The 22,157-nt window shown below is 43.7% G+C and overlaps 1 protein-coding gene across 1 annotated transcript in view; it reads right to left on the bottom strand.

Annotated features, from left to right (window-relative positions):
• Positions 1–225: 225 nt before the first annotated feature.
• The window catches only part of shroom1 (shroom family member 1), a 31,287-nt gene continuing 9,355 nt past the window's right edge, over positions 226–22,157 (bottom strand). Inside the window, exons 2-9 of the mRNA XM_084565311.1 lie at positions 8,497–11,389; positions 8,224–8,410; positions 7,980–8,032; positions 7,035–7,670; positions 6,243–6,833; positions 5,613–5,721; positions 4,322–4,594; positions 226–2,672 (exon numbers count right to left, since the gene is read on the bottom strand). Of these exons, the coding sequence (XP_084421437.1) occupies positions 2,418–2,672; positions 4,322–4,594; positions 5,613–5,721; positions 6,243–6,833; positions 7,035–7,670; positions 7,980–8,032; positions 8,224–8,410; positions 8,497–11,174 (4,782 nt within the window). The 5' untranslated portion in view covers positions 11,175–11,389 and the 3' untranslated portion in view covers positions 226–2,417. The remainder of the gene's footprint in view (positions 2,673–4,321; positions 4,595–5,612; positions 5,722–6,242; positions 6,834–7,034; positions 7,671–7,979; positions 8,033–8,223; positions 8,411–8,496; positions 11,390–22,157) is intronic.

Genomic DNA, 22,157 nt, shown 5'->3' with positions numbered 1-22,157 from the left:
CAGGACAGTTCTGTTCCAGTTAATGAACTCCGAGAGACAATATATTGATTTTCCTGCAGATGGCAGAGGCGAGCTCTGAGTGGAAACGTCAAACAGGACGCCAACCTTTCTCACAGCTTGAATATTGTAGCACCAAACATAAAACATTTAGACTATATGTGCAGTAGTCTGTGATGTCTCTTACTACGATGTGATCCTGCTGCTCTGACTGAACATATGTGTGTGTCTGCACCTGCGAAGTAAAACAAATCGTTTTGACTTGAAATGAGGAGAAATGTGGTTCAGCTGAAGGAGAGCTTAATTTATTCACAATATTACAAACATCGAGTAATTTAAAACTCCAAACAGGCACAAAGCAACACCTCCCAACAGAAAACAGGTGTGAAAGACAGCAAGAAAAAAAGCCGACGCCGTCATTAGCGCCGGCTGGGACTCACTGAAATGCCTCTATCTCTATGTCCAGTGTTTAAAACAAACCCCTCCACCTTTCCTGTGGCTTCAATCAAAGCGGCGCCTTGATTGAAAGAGAGAAACAAGAAATGGCTCGGAGAGGTTGCCAAATAGTTTGTTTGTGTGCACACATGCGGTTAGGAAGAGCTAAAACGAGTATTTATCCGCGTGCTGCTTATTGTTGGTGTTTCTTTTGCACACTTCCAGCAGAGAGAACAACACGAGAGTCTTTTCTAAAGCTTCAGCCCTGCGTCAGCACGAAGGCCAAAACAAGCATACATTTGTTTGGCCGCGTGGAACGGACACAAATCTCCAGAGAAATGTTTTAGGGCTCGAGGTGGAGGTGTAGAAAGCACATGCAAAAAAAATAAAATGTATATTTCAAGGTGGGTTTTCTAAAGTCCTATTTTTATTGTGGTGTATGTTATTACATAAATATCACAGAAACAGCTGGAGTTTCCTTTCTCTCAGTAGAATTTCAATAAGATTTTGATCATTTCATGACTTCATGACTGGAGTTTTTTTGAAAGATAACACAGCAAACGCCGAGAGGAGTTCTGTCTTTCTGTTCTAACCTCTATACACACACATACACACACACACACACTATGAAGACATTATGATCACTCATAGCACACGCTGCACGATTCAGTATTTAACGCTTTAATAAGTCTCTCATGTCTCCGGTTGAAGATTCAGCAAAAAGAAATTAATGCAACTATAAAAAACTAGCGACAAATAATAATGCTGAAGCATATTTTTTTTAAAAACAACTGTGGGGGGAGTTATTTTATTCAAGTGTATGTTTCTTCTTTTTATTATAGAGCAGTAAATTTAAATAAACCTACAGGGTTATGTGTGTCTAAGAGGGGCTTCATTGAGGGAGGTAGAGAAGATAAGATTAGTTTAAGACACCTGAAGTGAAGATTGTGGACTTTTCTCTTATATATAAAAAAAAGTATTTCAAGTATCACTTTTGCAACGGACAAATGGACAAAATGGGGAGAAAATATTTCCATTTGAGGAGCTGTTCCAGCATGAACTCATCAACTACATAAGGTATGGAGTTAGCTCGTAAAGAACGGATAAAGTTCTTGGGTGTGCTCATGTACCTTTTCAAAAAAGACAATTTCAGCATTCCTACTTCAAATGAACAAAGAAGAAACTTGTTTAAGCGGATGGAGTAAGGCTGTCACTTGAAATTAGTTTAAATCTGATTTGAAGAAATGTGCATTTATGTATTTTTACAAAGTGCTTTTTTTTTCATTCACCTTTTTTTGGTTTTTAGTGCCTTAATTTGAAACATATTTTAAAAAAAGAACATATTTTTTTAAAAAAGATTAAATCTACTACATCTATTGTACATTTTACTAACATGATACAGTACGACACCCTCTCTCAGGCCTTCTCACTGCTCAAATACAATCTTAAAGCTTATAGTAGGTTTCCACAGGTGCAGTTATGGGGCTGTAGGACTATCATCTTGATCAAGAGAGAAGGACAGTGTCTGAATTGCTAACAGGGGACGTAAAGTTTCTGCACAGCAGCTCTCTAATCGGAAATGTTCCACAATATCAAGGCACACAGAAAAAAAACAAAAAACAGTTCAACCCTTTTCAAAAGCACGACAAAAATTTACAATATTGGGTCGAGTCTTCCTGCTAACTGTGCAGACTGAGAAAAGTGTTGGGATGAGAGTTCTCGATAACAGAAAGGCAAGGAGCTTCATTCTCACTAGTCTTTTTTCACTGCATGTACCGCCTATATTTATGATTGGACGGCAGCACGGCATTATGGGTAGCTCCTGCAGCTCTCAAACTCTTTTATAGGATAAAAGAAAAGTCATGACAGGGTGCAAAAGGATTTGAGAGATCAGCTAGACCTCTGTCGGGCAAACGAAGCCTGTAAAGTACAGCCGAATCTCCTCTCCGCATGTCTTCGTGAACAAGCCATCCTCGAGGAAAAGGTCACAGATTCAGGCTGTTGGAAAGGGCCTCCAGCTGCTCCTCTCCCAGCCTCTGCTTCTCCTCCAGGTCCTTCTGCCGGATGAGCAGCGAGGCCTTGGTCTGGACGAAGCGCCGGTAGTCCTGCAGCTGCTCGGCGGACAGCTGACGTGACAGGAAGGTGGAGACCAGGTTCTCCCTGCGGTCCAGGTTGTCCTTGAGATCTTTGGCGTCCTCCCTCTGTTTGCATAGCAGACGGTGGCGACTGTCCAGAGATTGCTGCGTAGAGAGACAGAGAAAAGATTAATTATAACAGATACAGTTTAAAGGATAACTTTCCACTCTATCTTATTTATGTACAGGCTGGGGACAAAGATTCTTGCCTTGCAGAGTAAATATCTTGCTTTAAACATGTCAGAAAGCTCAATTTTGTGCCATATATTTTTTTTTTTTAAATTGATCTGTGATGACACCTTTGACATAATAGTGAGCGGTGAAAGCTGCAGGATCGTGTTTCAAGCAGCCACAGGACAGTAGGTGCAGTGTTCCCTTAAGTCAACAGAGGGCAGGGTAGATACAAATGTCATCGAAACTGGGCTGGAGTTTCGGTGAGTCAGTGTAAATACCAGTGTTGCTGATAACAGCAAGAAAAAGAAATGAGCCTATAACAAGCCCTCAGTATGCAGCACGCTCGGCCGCATGTTTACAGATGGACATAGTCACAAGGAGCTCTCCTTTACGGATAAATATAGGAATCTAATTCATCCCATGCAAAGAAAAATAAATCGATGCTGAATATACACGGAGGCCCGGAGAAAATATATTATTTTCAGGACAAGTTGAATGTTTAAAAGATGGAAGTAAGTTAAACAAAATAAATAAAAAACACCTTCTAATGAGCAGTAGCTATCTCAGATTCGGCATGATTACATTCAAGCAATTATTTCTTGACGTGTTAAACATTATCTGGAAACTCCTGTTTATCAAAAGTAATCTTCAAATGGTTTAAACTTGATCTGGCTCAAACACAGATAAGCTAAAAAAAGAAAACATACATATATCAGCAATTAATCTCAGATAAAAAAAAAAAAAAAAGCCCAGCAACATTTTTTAAATTCCACACAGTGAGAAACCTTGACTCCATTAAAAGTTGCCCTTCAACTTTTCCCAAGTGGCCTGTTTGCTGTTCTAAAGCAAACAGGACGAGGAGTATAGCTGAGGGCATGGGAGCAGCCGCACACTTCTAACACTTATGGTTGTTTTTTTTTGGTTTTTTTGCCGAGAAGCTCTAAATGAACTGCAGTGCATCACAAGATCTGTGAGGGTTACATGACATGGCAGTCCCTCAGAGGAGCACCCGCTGACTGCATGCTTTTCCTCGCATGCATTAGTGTGTATGTGTAAACAGCAGCAAGGGGTAGGAGTGGGGAGGGGTGGAGTGATGATGGGGCCAGGAGCATGAATACAACAATCATACAATCATAATACAGCGAGAATGAAATGCAGGTGGAGCATTAGAGTAGATTAGTAGTATAAAGTTGACCTTTAATCTGAAATATTTTCCCTAACAGTCATAATCTGTATCAGTAATGATCTGTGAAAAACAAAACAAGACACAGAGCGAATATACTATTCATAGTTTTTGGGTTTTAATGGCTTGTGCAGTGTGGCATGACTCACTTGAACTGAAACTGACAGCAAATACGACAAAGAACTAAAAAGAAAAAGTGTCTGCTGTGGAAAGGATTATGTGATTTTGGTTGGTTTTTGCAGAAACTTCAGAAGAACCCTTGCAGAAAAGTGCATCACAGTCAGGAGGACAGTTTCAAGCTGACTGTCACACAGAAAAAAGACCACATGGAAGATGAAATCACTCTTGAAAGTAAAATCTCCAAACACCTGGGGAAAAAAAGATCGTTGTTCCTCACCTTCTCCTCAGCATCTGTGTTTTGGTCCACGGTGCTCAGGGCGTTCTGCACCCGGGCCAGCCGAGCAGAGAGGCACAGCAGCAGGCTCACCACCCTCTCCAGGTCTCCTATGAACAGGTTGTACCTCTCCAGCTCCACGGGCTGACAGCGCTCGCGGACCAGCACCTCCAGCGCCTCCCCGTGGGCGGCATTCTCCTGCACCTCTGTCTGGAGGGCGCCACGCGTCTCTTCCAGCGAACGTAGGCGCTCCTCGACGTAGGACACTAGCAAACGCTGTTGGTTAAATCGGAGAGGAGGAAACTGTGAGGCAGTTCGGACGGACCACATGTAGCTAACGTTGTTTGGCTGAATCATGGATAGAGGTATAGTGCAGTGGTTGAACGAGGCTTGGCCATGGAGAGATTTGTGAGAGGGACTCAAAACACAACTTCAAAAGCAAAGAAAAGAAAATATGACGTGATATATATTGATCTCGGTTTCACCACTACAACGCTGGGTAACAAGAAGAGACCACAGTGTGTTGAGTGTCTATAAATATTCACTTCTGACAGTTTGAAACAAGCTAAGATGCTACTTGGAAGAAGCCACTTGATTTCTCCAGAAAAAAAAAAGCGTATAAACTGTCTTGCACAACAGAATCTCTTTTATAAAAGCTGCAATCTGTGTCTTCAAATGCTCAACCTTGCTTTTTATAAAGCTGCCTATAGAGCTGCACAATAGCAGAGGAATGAATGCTTCCCTCTGCTATCGATATGGTCTCTATCAGTCAATACAATCACAAGGAGCATCTAGGATCTGTCAAAAGGACAGAGAGGAGTAACTTAACGATGAGGTACCAGGAAGACGGCAACAATATTAATAATATGTATGACAAATGTGCAGAATAACTTTGGGATCCACTGGTAAAAGTGTAATATGTGCAGGGCAGCCAGAAAAGAAAGGAGAGATTACTCGCTAAGCCAAACATTAGACAAGTGGGAGAGTGATAAGAAGCAGGCAGTACGTCCAAGTGATAAGGGAGACACAGCTATCTCTGCCTGAAATGAATCCACTTAAAGCCAAATAGCATCCAGATGGTACCAATAAGAAATCACCAGAGTTTCCAAATGAGATTAAAGTGTACAGTTAACTGGCTTCCTATAATTTTTATTTATAAAGCTGCTTTAATTCTGGCTACGTGAGTTGTACTGTTATATCTTTATAATAGATTATTTCTCTTTTTATTGTGAGGGGATAAGCTTCTGGATTTCAGTGTGTAAAATATATATATATATATATAATTTATTTTTACCTTCTTCTCAGTGATGTCGTCTTTGCTTTGCAGGTCAGTGCACTGAGGTTTCTGGCTGTCAGAGGCGGACGGACAGGGAGCTGGTTCAGACCTTTCAGTCGTTACAGCGCTACAAAAGGGAAACACGTGGATGTCAGAACAACTTTCTCGGGGCCGCTCAGTTCCTTTTCAGCACAACACAATAGAGACTTTACTTACATTTGCTTCACATGGAACAGATTTTAATAACACTCTGAAATGCAACTGCACGTTCTGTGTCCTGTCCTAGCAGAAACCTGAGTGTATGCACGTTACAGGAGTAAGCAAATAGGCAGGTGTATCTGTCCACGTGATATGACAAAAGGTAACACGGCACTGGCGGAGCTCAGTTCTTGAGCCATATAACCCAGTGTTAGGTTTCATGGAAACACGTTAAACATAAGCCCTAATTAACTTGGTCTTGTCTGCACGCCATGCTCTCAAGTATGGTTTGAAAGGTATGAGTAAGATGGACACGTAGTTACATTAAATAGTCACCCGGAAGGATGTAAAGTCTAGGATTTATTCTCAGGGGTGTGGTGTGTCCTCCAATCGAAGCAATAAAACTAACAAGACCTATTTACATGTACCAGAGCTCGGATTAACATTTACCTTTCTGCAGCTCCTTTCTGCTCCTGTTTCTTCTTGTAGTGCTCCTCCATCAGCAGCGTGTCCTCCGACAGCAGCTGCTCCATCAGCATCAGCGCCGTCTTACGTTTGGCCAGCGGGTAGAGCACTCCGGCCAATGACTGGTCAGCTTCAACCACCGCTTCTACGAGCTCCTCCCACTGAGGTCTCTCATCGGGCTTCTCCAGGCTCTCAGTTTCTCCCTCTGGCGTTCCCCTCTCCTCCATCTCCTGGTGTTCTCCCACCTTCTCGTTTCCCGTTGCCGGATCTTTCTCCTCCTCTTCCACCTGCTGACCGACGTCTGCTTCGGAGACGGGCGAGCAGGGAGACGCAGAGGATTCGCTTGTCTGCTTCGGAGGGATTGAGCTGGTGCACTCGTCGAAAACATTATCAATCAGCGGTGAAGTCGGGACTTCCTCTTTAAACTCTTCTTCCGGTGGGAGAATCCACAGCGAGGGATCTGTGGTGACGCCGCAGCTCAGAGACACCTCATGGTTTGAATCGGGTTGGGCGTCGTCGCTTGGCTCGTCCACGGACTGCTCCCTCTCTGATCCAGTAACAGAAGAACTTCTGACTCTACAGAAAGTTAAACAAGTTAAGAATCACACCTGGATTACTTTGTGTTTGCAGGATCAACAATCAGTTTGTTCTGTGCCTGATGAGTGATACATTCAAATGATATTTCAGTGACTGTCAGGAAGAACGTGGTGTGGCAAATACAACGAGTCTAATTGTTTAAAAGCGGAAGCAACTGCATAAACAAAAGTCTAATCTTACCTGGAGCTGGGCCTGATTTCACAAGGCAGCTTTGTCTGGATGGGGGAGGACGAGGTGGATTTGAGCTCCCTCTCACTGATCTCTAGACCTCTGAGGGACGGTGGGTTAGAAGAAGTCTCACTTGGTGGTATGCTGGACCTGGACTCCTCTGTGACAAGGCCGTGGTGTGCAGGGGAGGACTGAATCCTGGCCCGGGAGGAGGAGCGGGAGGGTGGAGATGTGGATCTACTCCTCATTCCCGTTGTCGCATCCCCTGGTTCAGAGTTCCGCTGCTGTTTCTTCTGGGTTTGGTTTTGCGTCTGTCCCTGAGTGGTCTTCTGAACGACAACCTCTGCTTCTTTTTCCATCTGCTCTGATGCATGTTGTTTCTTCTTACCCCTTTCCTTCCCCTGGGCTTCTCTTGCTTCGGGAAAGTATGACACACCCCTCTTCTCTGTGTCTGGGCCGCCTGCATCAGCTGAATTCCTCGACAGATGATCCAGCTGCTCAGAACTTTTACTCAAGGCTGAGAGTTTCGTTATCTTTGATGCCCCCAGCTCCTCCATGGACTTCCCCCTCTGAGCAACCACACGGACACGCTGCTGGTCCTCAGGGGCCGGCTTTACCGAGGACTCCTCCACGGCATCCTTCTGGGAACTGAAATTAAATTACATATTCAGAAGTATTCACATTAACTTTAAATACTAAAGTTTGGGATTTTAAATGAAAGCAATAGTCCAACTGCTTAAAAATGTTTCAGCCTATTATTCTTCTTTTATAGTCAATGCGTAAATCTTTTGAAAGGAATGTTAGTTTGCAGGGGCAGGTGGGTGTTGCCTTTCCAGAGCCACAACGGATCAAGTTGAGATTTATCGTCTGTGCCACAGCGCACACATCACTGATCTAATACTCTCCTGACCTGAAACCAATAAATATGTCCCAGTTTGTCTGCAGCCTGGTACATACCTCCAGGTTTCCATAGTATTAACCGGTGATGGATCCTCCTCGTAGTCAAGTGACTGCAAAAGAAGCAAAAGTGAACATGCAAATTACATTCAAGCATGCAGACCAAACTTTCCTTCATGTCAAATTAATTTAAATACTGAAGGAAGAGCCAGGAATAAGTTTATCTGAAATAATATTTCTAGACATTGGGGTTTAGTAAATGAAATGAACCCTCAACAGAGGCATTTATACTTTACAAATTTACCTGAAATGCATGTGGTGTAGATGTGGATCGGTTCCTGAAGAAGCTCGGTGGTTCTGGCTGGTCCAAGAGATTCTCCGCCGAGGCACACTTCCCCTGAGGTGGACCATGGCTCTCTCTCGGTCTGGACTGATTCTGCTGGCCCACATACTGGCCTGAGCAAGACTGTGCTGAGAAGAACTGGGCGTACCTGTTATGTGAAAATTATACCAGCGTGAATAAAATGCTAAATGTGATCTATGGTACAAAAAAAAAAGAGACAAAAAAGTTTCGGACCTGATAGAGCTGGTGGACGAATCAAGTATGCGGCCTGCAGAGTGGGGTCTGTTGAGCTTCTTCTTCATATTTTTACCTTCATTATTCCCTGACAGAGGCCTGACACCCCAGTCGAAGGGTTTCTCCCCCAGTGAGTGCCTCTGCCTGGGTGGAGGTGGCAGCTGAGATGTTAGCTGCTGGGGCTCGGCCACTTTCTGGCCCGTCTTGCGCTCCATGTACTCCACCAGGGCCTTATGCTGCAGGTGTTTTAGGTTTGTCTTTGTGGCGCTTGACGTTGAAAGAGCTCGGCCTCTTGTCTCAAACAGCTTCCTCCGTGCCGCAACCAGCCCCTGCTCTCCTTGCTGCATGCTCTCTTCCTCTCCCTCACATTCGACGGCACTTTCCCTTTCGTTGCCAAATGAGCGGAAAGCCGAGTGGCTGGGGACGCCGCCAAGCTGGTTGAGTTTCTCTGGTTCAGAGTAGCACATCTTCTTCTGCTCTGGAGTCAGTCTCCTCCTGCCTCCGATGCGTGCCACCTGGGGCTGGGCCACGTTCGCTGGCCTCCCATTTTCCTTCTCGGTCTCTTGATCCATTTCCTTCTGGTTCTCTCCGACCTCTTCTATTATGCTCCCCTTCTCTGTCTGCTCAGAGGTCACAGAAGGAGTGAGCGTGTCCGTGGAAGTCTCTGAGTCCTGTGATAAGGAGAAAGAGTGAATCACTGTTGGCCTCAGCTCTGGGTTTTGCCTGACACGGTGTGGCCACGACAGTTGCAAGTCCCTCCTCTTAAATGACGTCTCCTTCAGGACCTTAGACTGGGCGTCCTTCAACTTCTCTTTGTAGTACTTTTTAAAAGAGTCATCCAGGGTGTTACAGGCAACGGACGTAACTTCCCCTCTATCGTTCTTGCTAATGTCGCCTTGTAGAGGTCCCTCATTGTCATTTACTGCCACATCTCCTTGGCTTGTTTTGTTTAGGACTGCTTCTCTACCTTTTCCGCTAAAATCTGGATCCTTCTTAGGCTTTAACGCTGCCCTGCTGGCTCCGGTGAGGTGGTACAGAAGAGGGGTTGTTTCTTTGTTTATCCTCTCGCTCGCAACATCCCCCAAGGGCTGCCGTTTGCCAGTCTTTGCGCGATCGTCTCTCTTGTTGTGGTTGGGCTGTTCATAGCCGATCAGAGAGGCGACATCCTTCGTTGGTGTGGCTGAATGAGGGGGGCAGTAGAATATTGGGTTGTTAGCAGTGTGGCGGCCAATATCTCGGTTCTGCATCATGTCAGTTTCTTCCAAGGTGTCCAGGCTTTCAGAGGACTGTGACAAGCTGAGGGATGGTCTATGGTTCTCTTGATCCTGACTCCTGGAGAACAGCTCCTTTCCCACGGACACAGAAGCGAAAGCCTCCCTCTCATCTGGAATTGTACCGCTGGAAGAACGAGAGCTCTCCTGGAGCGGTCGAAAGAAATTTTCCATTGTGCTGTGGCATCTTTCTTTTTCTCTAAGTCGGTGGGTTTCCAACGCCGTGGAGATCTCCCTCCCTGATCCACACACGGACAAAGAGTGCGTCCTCATCCCAGATTCAGGCACCTTACATACTCCGGTGACAAAGTAGAACTGACCTTTATGCTGGATGCTACTGCTGATAAAACTCTGACCAGTGTTACTGGGGCTGGCAGCTCGGGTGGGCTCTGAAACAAACCAATCTTGAGCTGAGAGAGCCCTTTTGCGGTGACTTTCATAATGGGTACTGCTACCACTGGGTTTGTTATGACTGTCTCCATTACACCCACCACCGCTTGAGGGCTGTTTAGGTATCAGGTGCTCGGGCTGGCTTGACCGTCTTGTTGACTTCTGCTGCTCAGAGGCAGCTTTGTTATCCCTGATGAAAAGGTATTCTGGGTTCACCGGACCCTTGGCCTGATCATGAGTCTGGTGGTGGGAACGGTAGCTGGGTGGCTGCTGGGGTTGTGGCAGTTGCGGTTGAGAGCGCCTCCAAACTGAGTACGCTGGTTCAGATCTTAAATGGGAGGGGCTTGCATCTGGGTTAGCTGTCTCAGCTTTTGGGGAACCCAGATCACTGTTGTGTGGATGGAGTCGATTGTGTGGTCTGGGTTGTTGAGGCTGCGGCTGCTGGGGATGTGACTCAGCCTCCTGGTGGTGGGCCATGCTGTTCTCCAGGTTTTTAGTGGCTATGAAACTATCCAGGCGTGCTGGGACTGGAGGAGGGCACTCAGGAGGTTGAGCATTTTGTGACGGATTCCCCATAAGCCCCTCTCGTTTTGAGAGAGCTTTGTTGTTGATATGGAAATTGTCATTGCCGTTGTAGTTATGATGGTTTACACTGGTATTGTTGCGATATTGCTGTGAGATAGCTTCAACGGAGCGATACAGCTGGTCCATGGTCTTTGAGTCAGATTGTATAACCTGGGTTGGATGATAAATGGACTTCACATACTTAAGATCGGCATAGTGGCTGAAGGAGCTGGATTGTAGGTCGTCTGACAAAAAGGGAGAGGGGTAGTCTGGGGCAGTGGATCCACCAGAGAAGGAGCTGTAGGCAGAGTCTCCTTTGCCGTGCTGGTGGTGGGTAAGTTGCTCAACGATGCTGCTATTGGACTTGGCTGGGGAAAGCCGGCTGACGGGCAGGCTCAGAGGATGCAGGTCCACGTTGCTCATTCTCTCAAAGTGGAAGCTGTAGGAATCCATGAAGGAATGGGGCAAATGGCAGGAAGGGAAGGGTGGGGTTTGTAAATATGGTGTTCTTGTATGTGCACTGATGCATGTGTCTTCCTCCTGGGTGAAACTGGGGAAATGGTCACCATCAACACATTTGCACCAGGTTGCCTGTCACGCTTGTTGCTAATTAGGTCATTTTCCTGCCTCCGTTTTGTTTATTCAAAGCCTCTTGAAATGGTCTACTCCTAGGAAAAGAAAAAAAAAAAAACAGAACACAGATTTATCAGCCTGAACTCTTAACTCTTAATACACCTGCACCGAACGATTGCTCAAAAATGAACTGGTTTGACAAAATGCGTATTCAAACAGCAAATGGAAACAAAAACAGAGAAAGGCTGATACTCATTATACACCTAAACACGCATGTTTGTGTTAAATTGTCAGCTTGGCATGTCCTCTAGCCTGACGGCACACAAACAATTACACTGCTATTCTGGGGAAAAACACCGTCATAGTTCATAATGTCAGAAGATACTCAGTCAGTTAAGAGTTACATCCAGAACGCTGCTTTTGCAAGATGCTCGCTGCTCAAACACTACGAAGGTGCCAGAAAACAGTAAGTCACCATAGAAAAATCTTTACGATGGCATTTCTAGGTCAAATTCCTCTCCTGAGAAATTGTGCTCCATATGCAGGGATCTTAGAGCAGCAGGTTATAAATGTTTATGCCTACAGAGATGAGATAGCATTTTGTAACTTATGAAAGGTAATAAAGTCCTTATTCGCTTTGAAACACACCATAGCCACAAGGTGATTTCCCTGATACTTAAAAGGAGTACACCCCATAAATACTGCACACTGATTAGCCACAACATTAAAACCACTGCCGGGAGAAGTAAATAACATTGACCATCTTGTGACAATACAATGTTCTGCTGGCAAACTTTTGGACCTGGCATTCGTATGGATGTTACTTAGACATGTACCACCCACCTAGACCAGAACCAGGCACCCCCACCCCATAGCAATGACACTCCTTGGTGGATGCAGCCTGACACACACACAAAAACGCTTTAGAAACAACTAAAAAAACATGGAAAACAGCACAAGGTGTTGACCTGGCCTCCAAATTCACTAGATTCCAAAATGATCAAGTATCTTTGGGATGCAGAGGCCCCTCCCCTCAACCCAAAGGACCCAAAGGTCCCCACTAACAATATTCTGTTTCCAGACACCTCAGGACACCCTCAGAAGGCCCATGTCCATTCTCTGATGAGTCACAACTGCCGTGGAGGCATATTAGGATGGTGGTCATAATGTTATGCCTGATTGGGGTCTAACAACATTATGTGAACATTATGAAGTTTATGACAGCTTGTTTGTTTTTTTGTGGGTCAGTATGTTCAACTACCTGTTGAAGGAGTCCGTCGACCGTTTTGCATCAGTAAGGCCTCTAATTAGGGACCTTGAGGTTGGCGGCGCACGTTGCAGCACACATGAAAAAATGTCGGGAATTCCTTCTGAAATAGCTGAGGATTAGTCATGTGACAGGTGTATAATGCACTGTTATACAGCAACGTGACCTCTAAAAGCCGGTCTACACATAGTCACCTAATGATTCGTGGGACCTTCAAGTACTCACACCTAGCTCGCCACCTCTGGAAGATGCTATACATCACTGCCATCCAGGTAAAAACATTTCAAAAACAGCCTATGCATGACTCACACACCTTAAACATACATGTAACTGCTATGTGATATGTATACTCTGAGTGTTTGACACACGTTAGGTTGAGATTATGTTCTGCAGAAGTCTGTACTAGAGCCAAACTTAATGGCCAAACAAGCGTGCTGTTTGGCCATTAAAGCAGATCAAATTAAAATTAATTATGCTTTTAAACTTAAGAAACCACTTATTCTCAATCCCATTTTCAATCCACGGCACATTTCATCATCTTAATTCTAGTTATTCTTCATAATACACTATTTAAAAGACAGGATTTTAATAGCTTGATGGGATTAAATCCCTGCAATTTTCTGTCATCATCAGCTATCCTAAAATCTGTCTTCGGCACAGAAAGCAGCCCCCATTCAAGTTAATGATAGGTTTAAGTTTTACTCTAATAACAGGACTTTGCTGTGACCCGAATGCCTTTTTCTTGACTTTGTCATCAAGCATACATACCTGTCATGCATGCGCAAAGGTAAATGTTGCTAATAAAACAAAGACAAGCCAACCAGTCACAAAGACGTTGCATCAACACAGTACGATTCAGCTGATTTAACCTTGCTTAGTTTTAGGGCCTAGAAAGACGACTGACAAGTGAATACATTTTCTCAGAGTTGCAGAGTTTGTTGGCTGAGCTGAAAACCGGCATCAAAGTGTATCCTTGTAGGTCGTTTTGCATACACACAAAACCCACCTTCCAAAGGCCTTTCAAACTACAGTATTAAGGGGGATGCATGTGTTTATGAAGGGCCTTCTGATCTGCAGTGTGTGTGGCGTCCAGCCCTCCTCTTCCCTCTACGAACTGAGAGAGGCTCCCAAACAGGGGAGCGCTCAAGTGGAAGTGATGGAGGGGACAGGCAGTGACAAAATGTACAGAGAGGGGAGAAGGGGTGTGGGGAGGGAGGAGGGAGGGTGAGGAAGAGGGTGATCTGCCCAGACAAATACTCTCACACGCAAGCCACAACAACAAGAGAACTGAACAATGACAGCAGGAAAGCTGAAGGCAAGATAGAAGACGGGATCAGCAGTCGCAACAGCAGCTCAGAGATCAACGACTGATTCGGAGGTTTAACTTTAAGAAAATAAAATAAAAACTCACCCAAACTTTGAGGATAAGTCACTGATTATGATGATTTCCATCAGAAAACGCAATAAGTTTCATTTTAAAAAGGGATTTTTCCAAATGGTTTCCGTCTTTTTTTCTCTTTCAGGACATCGTTGTTCTTCTAAAGAGGGCCCAGACCAAGTAACTAGGAGAGCAAGATATTAGAGGGAAGACTTCTAGCAGGCCCCTACCACCCCCCCACCCTCCCTCACCGAGACCCGAGGCTGCCCAGTTGGAGCCACTGATTGGCCAGCCGATGACGTCCGGCTCTCCGATGCACAATGAGCGCAGCGGAGGGAATATTTCACTGCTGCAGATAGCTGCTAGAGCTGCCGGGCCGCCTGAACAACAGAAAAAGAGAGAGAGAGAGCGCGAGAGGGGAGAAAAAAAAAAGAGGCCTCGCATTCCTGGCTGGCTTCAAAGACGGAGCAGAGCCGGGGCGCCATTCATTCCCAAACCCCTGAGCCCGGCACATGGAGACTAGCCAAGGCAGGAGGGAGGATGGAGGAGGGGAGGAGGGAAGTAAGGGTGGTGGGGAGGGAGGATGGTGTGTGGGTGACCTCCCAGCCTCCACCCCAAAAAAAAAAAAGTCACAGAGACTAGTTATCCCCCACCATCACCCTCCTTATTTTCCCTTTTCTCTCTTATTTCTTATCCTTTATTTCGCTCTGTAATCTTTTTGCAGACAAAGCTACACAACCTCAGTAACTACAGACGCAGTACGATACGAAACTCTTAGGATCTATTAACATTGTCTGGTTTGAGTTAACTAAACCGTAAAGATTTAGTGACACACGGGTCCACGTACACCACTAAATTCAAACGAAGATTTACGCACGTCATAAAGCACTCAAACTGGACGCTGATCAGCGTGTTTTATGGGTCAAACCCACTCTCAGTAACAACGTCAGCTTTCAGAACCTCCTGTCTGATTGTCTAGAGTCAGACAAAGGCCCTTGTTGGCTTCACTATTGTTTTTTATTGAGCGCTAGTGCTCAGCTATGCAGAGTTGTTGTTACTGTTAACATGGTGTCAGACAAAGCGGAGCAAAGAGATGCAGCCATGCTCTGGTGGTGGCTCTACTTGATAATAATATCAGTTATTTTTTTGGTTTATGGCAGTTCAAAGACAAGGGAGAAAGGAACTATAAAAATGTACAATTGTAGCGTAGAGATATATTTTCAAGGACCAAAATTAAAGAAAATCTGATACCGCTAACGCTTAACATCTAAGTCAATAAAAATAAATTAGTCTTTTATGTATTTTACATACATGGGTCCTATGGGTTGAGGGGAGGGGCCTCAGTGGATCATCTCGCAGATACCTGATCAGTTTGGGATCTAATGAATTTGGAGGCCAGGTCAACACCTTGTGATGTTCTTCATGTTTATATTTGAGTTGTTCCTAAAGCGTTTTTGTGTGTGTGCCTGTGTCAGGCTGCATCCTGCTGGGGATGGCTGCTGCCATCAAGGAGTGTCTTTGCTATGGGGTGAGGGTGCCTGGTCTGGTCTACGTAGGTGCTACATGTCTAAGTAACATCCACACTAATTCCAGGTCTAAAAGTTTCTCAGCAGAACATTGAATTGTCACAAGATGGTCAATGTTATTCACTTCTCCTGTCAGTGGTCATAATATTGTGGCTGATTGGTGTATATAACATTTGATTGATTTTCTACATGTGATTATCAGAGAAATTAATATTAATATAATCCATAATGGAATGCAAATTAACACTTTTTGCCAGGCTACTGAACTAAGTACCATATCATGGTGGCTGGAGGAGGGAGTAAGCCGTAAGACCGGCAAGAATTTAAAGACTAAACATTTTTTTAAAAAAGTACGGTGTCAGGCAAGGACACGTTTTCTGGATTTATAAAACCAATGAATGGGAGCGAGAGAGAGAGAGAGAGCGAGAGAGAGAGAGAGAGAGAGAGAACACGAGGTGAGGCTGATCTAAAGAGCGAGGAAGATGGAGGGTGTTAAATTCCATTTTTGTCATTCATTTGTGATTATGTGTTCAAGTTTGACCTTCGCCACGCAGCCACTACACTGGACCATGGGCCTCAAAGAAGCACAGACGGCAGTGGGTAGAAAATAAGACACAGACGTAGAGGACAGGTAAATTAAGAAACTGGGAACAGAGGAATTTGTAGTGACTGATGGTAGCCAGCCAATCAACTAGCATTAAGCTCGTTAGCTCGTTAGCTGCGCTGGCTCTGCTATGCAGTCAGATAAAGATGATGATGGGCTGATGGATCTCCGGACCTCCGACTGAGGAAATATATAGATGATATGGGGCGTGGTCAAGTTCTCGAACTTAAGTTATAACAGCTTCATTTTATGAAACCACCTCCAAGTCCAACAAAAATGTCTGCTGTGAAAAAAAAGGCCGACATTTTCTAACTACGGCTGTCAACAGATTAAAATATTTCTCACATTATTTCCAGTTAACACATAATTAAGGCTAATTAATCACACTTTTTTTTTAATCTGCTCTAAATTTATCTTAATCAACATTCGAGAGGACAAATATGCTAGAGGGAGGAGGGCTCTCTCTGCCCTGAGCCGTGGTAACCCAGTTCACATCGACAATAAATGCAGATAACTTTGTTCCTGCTCACTTTCTTCTTCTTCTGCCTTGTTTTCCACAGGGTTTTCCGCTCTCTTTGATCATTTAACTAAATTTCCAAAACTTACAGAGGGGGCCGAGGTCAAAATAACAAAACATGCGTGCGTTAATCACACGTTAAGATAAGTTCTCTGATCAAAAACCAGATGAGCACAATGCACAATGGGAGCAAAACAATGCAGAAGGAGTAGCTTTAAGACGACTAATGCCGACAACTCCTATGTTTGTTTCAGAGAGAACGTTTCTACAAGGACTCACTCTGTCATAGCAAACAGACATGATACAGCTTTAACTCAAAGAGAAGCAGATCCTCACAAAGCAGAGTTGTAACCCAGCATTAAACAACAAACAAAGAAGTGAGCAAGCGTACGATATTAACGATTTAAGCTACTTTCTCTATAGGATTAGAATCGTTCCACTGACCTTTTGGCCCATGAAGGCTTTCATTAGACTGTGAGCCATTATATTCGGTCCTTATTCTCAATGTACAGTTCACGCAGAGTTTTACCCCTCCACCAGAAGGAAAAACAAAACTCCCAAAGAGCCACCAGAAACAGAATCCTTCCCTGGTAGCTTCAAATCAAAAATCTTCTGCAACATGCAAGCACAAAACGGATGAAGGAGGCACCCGACATACACAAATTCTGGGCAGTGACTTCACTTCTGGTATCAAGTCTCCCACAGGACCTAAAAGGCATCATTCCTATTGTCCTTGATCAAACAGAAACAAGAGAGGAAGCCGTTTTTTTTGAAAAGCTGGAAGTGGTCGGATGTCGAGCGCCGACTAAAGCCAAGTGGCTAATAGTGGGAAAAGGGAAAGCTGCATTTTGCCATGCAGTGTAATCACCACCAACACCTACAGCGTAACGCCTCTCACAGAGATTGAGATTGACTTGTGTCTATGTGAGCAAGGGAAGAAGAAAGTGTGGCGGCTGCGTGTTGCTGGGCAGTGCTCACATCGCAGACTAAAATCTCTAGCTGACCAAGACAAGCTGTCACACTCTTAATAAGCTCTGCATTCCAGCTCTGATCTGGCCTAAATACTTACTTGACAATATCAACACTTGCTTGATTTGATGTTGATGCCTTAATCAAACTTTGCACACTTTGATTAGGGCAAGAAGGGAAACTGATGGCCAAAACAAATGTAAAGACGTCTCTGTCTGTATTTGCAGACATGCTAATTGAGAAAAACCCTTTAGTTAAACAACGCTTATATAACGACACACACACACACAGAGTATATTATAACATTTTGCACTGATCACAAAAGTTATTGTGTATCCTCCTTGACTAACCATTAACCAGGAACTGCATCATGCCTGCCAGCATTAGGCTTAAAATGGAACACATGCCTCTGCAAATGATAAACTTCTTAATACATCCAACTGGCCTCTGAGAAGACAATTACTTTTGTATTAAGCACCCGCAGGGGGTCTGCAATATGATCTAGTCATGGTGAGTTCAACTGGATAATGTAGAAATTCCTCTGTACCAGAGGCTGCAGGCCATTGAGTTTTATTCATTTAGTGTGTATTAAAAAAAAGTGTGCATGTATTAAACTTTGAGAACTTTTTGACCTGAGTCAAAATTCTGATGTGAAATGCATGCTGTATACCACATCAGTGCCCTGAAAGAGCCACCCCGCTCCCTTTTTTTATGGGTGATATAAAAAGTTATGCAACACGCCATGTGTCTTGTTGCCAGAGCCTGGGATAAACCTGACTCCAGGGCTGGAGGATCAACACGGTGACACCATCTTACACCTCTAACACCTCCACAAAGCAGGAGATTAACTTTTTTTGGAGCAAATGTGTGATTCTAGGGTCCAACAACAAGAGAAACGTGGAGACAAAAGAGGGGCCAGGATGAGGGAATGTATGAAAGGAGCAAAAACACAGAGAGTGAGAAAGAAGAGACCCGGCCCTGCAGGAAGCTGAACACTAACACCAAAGGAAAAAAAACAACAAAAACATGCACAATAAGAAATGACCCACTTCGTCCTTTAAAGGTGTGAAAAGTCTCAGTGACTCCATCATTACTGAAAAATGTTATCCTTAAAGAAAGAAACCATCTATTGTTCTTGGGTCCCAAGTGTCCGCAAGAGCTGTCACACTGTCAGAAGGTAAACAGAGCAGATATCAAACACCTGGAAATTCAGCCCCATATTTCTATATATATATTTAGCTTAATTTAATTTAATTAAGAAAAGTGATTTGTCAATTAATTCATACATTATTTATCAGTTTGGTAAATGACTATATCCGTTTCTTAGAGCCCAAGGTGACTTTTCCAAAAACCCAAAAAATTTTAAAATTTAAAAGCTAAAATGAAAATAATAAAATACTGAATATTTGTTTTGTTTTGCAACTGAGCTACTATGACCAAGCAATTTCTCTTGTCGATCATTAAAGTCTATCTAAGTCTAATCTTGTATCAAACGGCTACAATAGCCTCTCATCGATCAGAAACAGCGTAAATTTGAGACTTCGTACCAAGAAGCTGCAAGGTACTTTATCCTCTTCGAGTCCCCTACCAGTTAGCTCAGTGTCATCTTGCCCTGTCAGTCAGGCTACAGTAACCATCTCTGTCCTCACACATAATGAACTGTGCTCTGACCAGCTGACCACAGACACATTACAGATGCAGGAATTCACCCACGGTGGCCCCCTAAGCCGGTACGGAGACGCTGCATGACTTCACCGGGAGCAAATCGAGGTTTATCACAGAGGAATCCTGTTCTTGCAACATAACCAATCCCTGAATAATCTCACCGTAGCTTCTATCTGAACAACGTCTCTGTTATAATCACTAAACAGAGCAGACTATTTCTTTCTCTGAATCCTTTTGAGATTTTAATCCATGCTTTTATCACAACTCGCTTAGACTACTGCAATGCACTTTATGTTGGGCTTAGCCAGATGTCACTTGCTCGACTACAGCTGGTGCAAAATGCTGCTGCTCGTCTTTTAACTTTTAACTTTCATTTCGGATTCATTTTAAAATTATTTCGTTTATTTTTAAATGTCTTCATGGCCTTTATGCCCCACAGTATCTGTCCAACCTGCTCCGGTTGTACACTCCCTCACACCCAGCAGATCAGTCATTGCTAGTTGTCGTAAAGACAAAGAGGAAGTTGACAGGTGACCACGCTTTTTCAGTTGCTGTGGAAACTGTGGAGTGACTTGCCTCTACACATCAGGCAGGCTGACTCACTTCCTGTCTTTATGCAAATATCAGATTAAACAACTGCTACAGGTAAAACTGTATGAGGAGAAATGGAAAAAAAACTATTAAAGACATTGCATAGTAGTAATTGGATTTATTTAGAAGTTAATCTGAGAAAATAATTAGCAAATAGAAAGAGAAGAGAGAACAAAGAAATCCTTGTGCACCACGCTATACATTTGCACCTTCTACGCATGAACTGCACTACTTATGGAATGTGTTAATGCCGGTAAACCCGAGCCAAAAGCTGTTAATGGACTTATCACACCTTATACAAAGGGATGTGTGCATGAAGGCCATTCGATATGACCTGATTTTCCACACATTTGATTAAATTCGTCTCCCAGCCTCAGAGTCCGAATGTTTGCACAAAAGTAAAAGCCTGTATCATGACCAGCGAGTTCTGAAATGTCGCCATAAAGGAAGCTTCACTCTTATTGACTATAATCAGTATTTGAACTTGACCACATGGCTTATATAGTTATATCTTGTGCATGACTATCTTTTTTTTTGCTATTCTGTTAAAAGTGCAGCAGATACTAGCAGAGAATGACTAAAGCTATATGCATCAGATCCTAGCCATGCGTATGAGGGTTGGATGAGTAGCTTCATGCTCCGGCTATGCAGACCCCAAAAGATGCATTTACTCGTTCAAGTACGGAAAACTTCTGCCTCCTACACACCTTCAACTCAGACGTCTTCTTCTCTTTTCCGAGTTGCTGTAATTTCCCTAAAAACAACTGTTGTTCAACATCTATTAGCTCCAACTCCAATACAAGCTGCTCAATTCCAGTTAGCAATAGTTTATGAACTGAACACAGCTTACAAGCCACCAAGAATTAAGCCGTCTTTCTGCGTAAATCCACTGCAGAAGTATAAACCAAGCTTTTGCACACGTTTCTTCACACAATTGTCACAAGACATTATGATAAATTACTAATTTTATCGAGTACAGCTGAGCTCACATGTCAACATGGCCGCTGTGACAAGGGCCAATCTCAACATCCAACTACATTACGGCTGAAAAAATAAAACAATCTACTCTTTGTACTGGGTAGTGATAATATCTATAAGCAGGCTAAACACCTGACACTTTATGGCGGCGTGACCCTTGGTGCGTTATCACTAACACTTTGGCTGGTTCGGGTGCTTGGCAGGGCCACAAGGAAAGCAATGTGCTTGATAAGCAGCTAGGGCAGGTACAGCAGGTAGAGCAAACAGGCTGGCCCGATATGACTGCCCAAAAACGAAATATGCAAACCTCAATCATCCAAATGTTTTCTCTGTGTACTGTTTACGTAACAGCACCAGATGATCAGTTAAGTTAGCAGTTAGTACGCAGTGGCATTTCTAATCCTCCGGTTCCCACATGGACAAATGACTTTATGCTTCAAGTGCACAGAGTTATTGCGCTCAGATGTTATTTATAGAGTATAAATGACATTCGTTCGTGCGAGGATCTCGCTATTCATCTGTTGATAGTAGGTGAACAAGCCTGATAAGAGTCTGTATGATAAAAAAATACACGAGAGTTACTTCCAATGAATGTGCAATGTCCACGTTTGTTGCAGACACAATACATCACCAACATCAGATAACCTACTTCTATAACTATGACTATTAAGACTCACATTTGCACTGACCTATTTTTTTTTGTTTGTTTGTTTTTTTTTTACTTACTGCAAATGCACAAATACTTCTCTCTTTAAAGGGGAACTACCGTTTTTCACAACCTGGACCTTATTTCTGGCATATAATGTGACTGGGGCACCGAAACGCAACCTCTAAATAACACATTATCCGCCGTGAAACTCGTTCATTTCACCAATATTTTGTTATAATATACTAGTATGGTAGTACGGTGAAACGCTAGTGCTATTCCCTGGCAGATAATACGCTATTTAGAGGCTGTGCTTCGGTGCCCCAGTCACTCCCACTATATGGATACATGCGCCGCTCCGTCGGAGCTAAATATCTTCCGAAGGACTAAAAACGACACCAAACTTATATGGGTGAATAAACGATTGCATTATATGCCAGAAATAAGGTCCAGGTTGTAAAAAAACTTTATTTTGTATGTAACATTTCGGTCCACACCAGCTGCAAACTACACCAATCAGGTGTATAACATTATGACCACCTTCTAATATTGTGTAGGTCTCCCTTGTGCCTCCAAAACAGTTGTGACTCATCAGAGAATGGACATGGGCCTTCTGAGGGTGTCCTGTGGTGTCTGGCAACAGAATATTGTTAGTGGGGGGCCTTTGGGTCCTTCTATGTGATTTTCTACATGCATATATTTGACAGAAACAAGCGCAAAAA

The sequence above is a fragment of the Chelon labrosus genome (genome assembly GCF_963514085.1).
Source record: "Chelon labrosus genome assembly, chromosome: 17".
NCBI classification, from domain to species: domain Eukaryota; kingdom Metazoa; phylum Chordata; class Actinopteri; order Mugiliformes; family Mugilidae; genus Chelon; species Chelon labrosus.
This window is presented reverse-complemented; position numbering and strand designations above follow the sequence as displayed.